Below are 6252 nucleotides of genomic sequence, written 5' to 3' on the forward strand. Positions count from 1 at the left end.
GCACTATATTTAGCAATTCAGATATAATTTGACAAGACAACTTGCACTAATTTGTATAGTTTTTCCTTAGTCTAATGAAAAGTGCAAAACAAACACAGAGCTGTCTTTTATGAGATCACTTACAATTACAAACACATGAATCAAACATTACATGACTCTGGAAACCATACTAAACTGGAATTTAACCTGTGCGGACTTCAAATATCTAGTCAAGAATTTAAAAACTGTACATCACACAATTTCTCAAATGAACAGATGATTATTTAGCTATATGCCTCATACTTACTATATCTGCAAAGTCTCATTGACCCAGATCAGTCCTTAAGACTGGAATTAAGGCAAACACATCTGGGCTTCTTGCATAATCCAGAATATGTTGCTTCATGATACCTTTTCTGGATTGCATGAGAAGTCGAGATTAATTTTACTTTTTTTTTTACCTTTAATATATTCCGTATCCTAATTATTGTGCCTAGAACTGCCAGGTACTTTTTCTTTGGCCAGGATCTGTGCCCCTCATATCTACTCTTGGTCTCAGGCACTTTGCACCATGTGGGGAGTGCACACATGGTTGGCTACATGATAGATTTGTAAGGCTCTGGTTTGCTGGGCATCATCATGTGTCAAAGCAGGAAGTGATAATAGCAAACTAAAGCCTTATACTTAAATCACCGAATCAAATGCTTCTACTTACAATCTGGTATACATGTTCAGCATGAGATTAGCGTGGGTAGAGCAAGTAGCTGTTTAAAGAAGGATTTTTTTCCCTGTTTGGCTGTACCCTAAACACTTAATGACAACAGGACACATGTATATGTCCAGTGTAGTTGTGGAGAGTGCGCCACCAGTTTGTTACTAAATTAGCCACATGGGGTATCATATCAACCGTGACTAGTTGTATAATGCATTTTGGTGTGTCTTAAAGCTTGGACCCACATCACATAAAAATAGGTAGGGACAAACTCAATCCAACATAAAAAGTAATTTTCAAAATTATGATCAAACTTGGGAAAGTTTTAGCTAAACTGCAGGAGACCTACATGATGTTTTAACCGTGATAACTAGTAGAATAGAGTTTAGAGAATTTTAGGGTTGAGGCCCTGTCTTGTGTATTATTTTTAGTCACTAACTGAATCAAAATCAATGAATGAAAGACTTGTAAAATAAAAAAATATATATAAATAAAAAACATATATTGTTACCTTTAGGAACTTGGCTTTTTAAATATGTATGCCATGAATGTATATTACTATTATGCTTGCAGATAAGGTCTTGTAACCATCGACAGTGTACAATGAGAAGGCAAAAAACAGAAAAAAAGACAACTTCATTTCCAAATACAATATTGTCACCATACATTGTACTAGGGACATAATCTAAATGTTGTAATAACCAGGATGGATAAGCAAATAATATTTGTGAGTTTAACTTATAGTTAGAGCTGTTTATTGTAAAGCTGTAATGGATGTACATGGAGAAATGTTTTCACTTATTTTCCTTTTGAAATGCATAGAAAATAAGGTAATTACTAGACAGAATGAACACACACTAAATGCCTAATTTGTCCTGAAAAAAACAATATATACATCATTTAGGTGTGATAAGTAGAAATAAAGTTATTGGCGAATGAATTGGAGCAGTGCTGATATGTGAAAATTGCTCTCGTCTATGCTCAATAATAAACCGTAAACATTTAATGTTATGCTAAAGAGGCTTGCAAATGTTTATAAGGAACATGTGGTAAAATTGTTTAATTCATCTGAGTGGCTATTTTTACAATCTGCTAGGTATTCACCTGCTGATAAAAGCAAATATTTCATGTCACTCAAACATGCAGAGCATTGTACATTTGAATGGCATTGTACATCTGTGCTCCATTCAACAGAAATATATCAGTCACCCACATGAATATAGTTATTATATTTAATTAGCATAGACAGCCTTGTGGATGCTCAGGGCTCTTTTACACTAGCTAACACATGCAAGAACCCGATTTCGTGCACACTTTGACTTATGGCATGACATCGAGAAGTTCTGGTTTGACGCTGATCAGTGGTGCTAGTTCTAATTCACCCGACAGGAAACCGCTTGCGCAGTAAAAAAGCTCTCAGATGCGTTGCATTGTAACGCTCTGGAATCCTTTGTCTAATGTGAATGGTAACATGAAAGTCAATACTTACACGTTACCTTTCTTACCGCATCCTAGGTGCGTTCTGCCAGAACGGACAGAACAGCTCCTAATGTGAAAGTCACCCTCCTTTGACAGAGACCTTAGCACATAGAGCCAATAAATGAAAGCTCAGAAAAAATATGACATAGCGTCAAGGTGCTTTGTTCAGTGTATTAACGTGATGATGCTAGTTTATTTGCTCAGATTAGTGAAATACTTTTTCTTGCTTTATCTGTTTTTAATAAGGCATTGGGGTACATCTTATTTAATCTTTTGTTTTTTTTCTTCTCCTAAGGAGGACCTGTCATTTACAGAATGCTAACTTACCCTCCAACACGTCGTGCTCTGGTAGTTGGTTGTGGACTACAAATGTTTCAGCAGCTGGCTGGTATCAACACAGTCATGTATGTATTTTATTTTTCATGAAGCTTTGTTTTAAGTTTTCAGTACTGTCCAGAATGTTGTGTACTGTAGATATTTCATTGATTTTTAAAAACACGCAGTACTGCACATGTAACTGGGCTGTATACTAAAATGTATTTTATGTCAGTTATCTGTCCTTTACTTTAGTTAAAACAAGAAGTTTTAAATCAGGATGATACCATTTATTGGCTAACTAAAAATGAATAAAAATAAGCAAGCTTTCGACCTTGCAGCCTTCATCGGGCTTATATCCTGTTAGTTTGCAAGCTGGTGGTACAGACAGCTTTATACATGCAACATCAAAAGGGAAAACAGATATTTTTTTCAAGCATAACTACATGTCATTAAAATGCCTTAATTCACACAGACCATCTAAATGGGGTTAAAGGTTGTTAGCTAAGATAAGGAGCCTTGTTTACTCCATGCTCACAGACCTGGGATTATGATTGACCCAGAGGTATCGTAAATTCTTAGTTCACAAGTTCAGCTAGAATGGCTGAGAAAGTTCAAATATCATCCGCCTCATACCAATATAAAAAGTTGTTGTCCTTATTCAAACCGTTCTGCACAGCTTTGAACCAATTTATAAATTTTGTTTCTGCTATTAATCGATCATTTGACGTTTTGAAGCCACCCTTCAGGGCAGTGACACGAAGATCATCCATGCTGTGTCCGTTGGACTGGAAGTGTGTAGCAACTGGGAGTCCAGATTTGGTATCATTAATAGTGTGCCTGTGTCCATTCATACGTTTGCGCAGAGTTTGTCCAGTTTATCCCACGTACATAACATTGGGGCATTTAGCACACATGATCAGATATACCAGATTGGTGGAACCACATGAAAATGTACCTTGTACTCTGTACTCCTGTTGTGAACCTGGTATCGTTACCCTGTCAGTGGAGTAAATGTGTCTGCAGATCCCACATATTTTTTGTCGCACAGTGATGTTCCGTTTTGTTGAAGCCTATTCAAAGAACTCCTGACAATCATCTGTTTTAGATTGTGTGGTTGCCGATATGACAAGAGTGGAGGTTTAGGGAATATCGTTCTCAGTCTGTGATCCTTGTGTAAAATGGGATGAAGTCCCTTAACAATCCTCCTTAAGATTTCCAGGTGTGGGTTGTAGGTGACAACCAAAGGGACACGTTCCTCTTTCCGGTTTTGCTTATATTTCAGGAGTTCAGTCCTGGGGATGTTGCTGGCTTTCCTGATTTGGGCCTCAGCCATAGGAGGACTGTAACCTTGTTTAATGAAAGTGTTCTTAACCCATTCAGGTTCCGTGGTTTTCACGAGAGAAATGTTCACCTCCCATTCATTAGCCTATAACTTTATCACTACTTATCACAATGAACTGATCTATATCTTGTTTTTTCCGCCACCAATTAGGCTTTCTTTGGGGGGTACATTTTGCTAAGAGCCACTTTACTGTAAACGCATTTTAACAGGAAGAATAAGAAAAAAATGGAAAAATTCATTATTTCTCAGTTTTCAGCCATTTATAGTTTTAAAATAATACATGCCTCCATAATTAAAACTCACGTATTGTATATGCCCATATGTCCCGGTTATTACACCATTAAAATTATGTCCCTATCACAATGTATGGCGACAATATTTTATTTGGAAATAAAGGTGCATTTTTTCCATTTTGCATCCATCACTATTAACAAGTTTAAAATAAAAAAAATATAGAAATATTTCATCTTTACATTGATATTTAAAAAGTTTAGACCCTTAGGTAAATATTTACATGTTTTTTTTTTTTTTAATTGTAATGGTTTTTTTTATTTATAGTAAACATTTTATTTGGGTAGTTTTGGGAGGGTGGGGGGTAAACAATAGATTTATAATGTAAATGTGTGTTGATTTTAATTCATTTTTATTTTCAGGTGTAGTATTACTTTTTGGCCACAAGATGGCGGCCATGAGTTTGTTTACATGACGTCACTCTAAGCGTAACACGCTTAGAGTGGCGCATCAGGAAGTGAATGGCCAGAAAAGGCGCAGCTTCCGAGAGAAGCTGTCGCTTTTTCAGCGGGGGAGAGGAATCAGTGATCGGACTTCATAGTCCGATACATTGATTCCCTGACTACCGAATCCGCGGCCGGGAGTGCGCGTGCACGCGCGCGATCGGCCGCGGGGGCGCGCGGTAGCGCACATGGTTTCTGGACGTAGTTCCTACGTCCAGAAACCAAAACACGTTAAAGGTATACTGTAGGTGGGTCGGGGGAAAATGAGTTGAACTTACCCGGGGCTTCTAATGGTCCCCCGCAGACATCCTGTGCCCGTGCAGCCACTCACCAATGCTCCGGCCCCGCCTCCCGTTCACTTCTGGAATTTCAGACTTTAAAGTCTGAAAACCACTGCGCCTGCGTTGCCGTGTCCTCGATCCCGCTGATGTCACCAGGAGCGTACTGCTCAGGCCTAGTATGGTCTGTGTCTGTGCAGTACGCTCCTGATGACATCAGCGGGAACAAGGACACAGCAATGCAGGCACAGTGGTTTTCAGACTTTTAAGTCTGAAATTCTAGAAGTCAACTAGAGGCGGGGCCGGAGCATCGGTGAGTGGCTGCGTGGGCACAGGATGTCTGCGTGGGACCGTTAGAAGCCCTGGGTAAGTTCAACTCATTTTCCCCCGACCCCCTACAGTATCCCTTTAAGGTGATCCAGGTGCTTGTCTCTGTCCACCCTGTCAGAACAAATCCGGTTGTACCTTATAGCTTGGCTGTAAATTATAGAGTTCTTAATGTGCTTGGGATGAAAACTGTCATATCTTAGGTATGTGGGACGGTCTGTAGGTTTGCGATACAGAGAGGTTTGTATGTTGTTACCCCTGATGTATATGGTGGTGTCCAGAAAGTTGATCTCTGTGTGAGAGTAGGTAAGTTTCAATTTGATTGTAGAATGGAAGGCATTGAAGTTCCTGTGGAACTGGAGAAGATCATCCTCACTTGCGGACCAGATGATTAAAATATCATCAATGAAGCGGAAGTAGGTCATGGGTTTTATGCCACATGCATTGAGGTATTCCTCTTCGATTTTGGCCATGAAGAGATTTGCATACTGTGGTTACTTTAGTTAGTTAAATAAAGCTGCATATATATTTATGATATAAACGCATATTATCAAATTATAAAGCAAAATCATAAAAAAAACCTTGCATATCTTTACAATACCCTTCCCCTCCTCTGTAAAATGGCATTGAAATGGGGTCTCTGATCATTACAGTGCATTTTAAAATAGCGGTACTTGTCACAACAGAATGTACAGTAAAATCTGCTGTTCTGTGCTTCTATTGATAGAAGCACACATCTCAAGCAGGGTTTGTCACACACTGCAGTTCTTTTGCTTAAATGTCCCCTTGCCCATCCCCACTTGTAAAATTTTCCTTTGCACATCTTATCTTCCCTGTGCAGATTATCAGCACTTCTGCATACTTGGAAGATTGAGTATAGGCTAGCCATAAGTCATTTTTACTGCAAACAATTGCAGTAAAATGTCAATCTTTAAAAATGGAAACTATTCAGCAAAACAGGTGTATTGCATTATTGATCAGAGCCCCATTTTATGACAGCTTGGGTTTCACTGATTGAAATTAATAGCCAGAATTGTCCATGTGCAAACTGTTTTGCGGTGTGTGTGTGGGGAAAAAAAAAGT

General features: G+C 38.6%; 1 protein-coding gene across 1 annotated transcript in view; it reads left to right on the top strand.

Moving 5' to 3' along the window:
- The window catches only part of SLC2A13 (solute carrier family 2 member 13), a 193104-nt gene that overhangs the window by 121425 nt on the left and 65427 nt on the right, over nucleotides 1-6252 (top strand). The window contains exon 4 of the mRNA XM_068276293.1: nucleotides 2466-2574. Coding sequence (XP_068132394.1) covers nucleotides 2466-2574 — 109 coding nt within the window. The remainder of the gene's footprint in view (nucleotides 1-2465; nucleotides 2575-6252) is intronic.

The sequence above is a fragment of the Hyperolius riggenbachi genome, chromosome 3 (genome assembly GCF_040937935.1).
Source record: "Hyperolius riggenbachi isolate aHypRig1 chromosome 3, aHypRig1.pri, whole genome shotgun sequence".
Taxonomy (NCBI): domain Eukaryota; kingdom Metazoa; phylum Chordata; class Amphibia; order Anura; family Hyperoliidae; genus Hyperolius; species Hyperolius riggenbachi.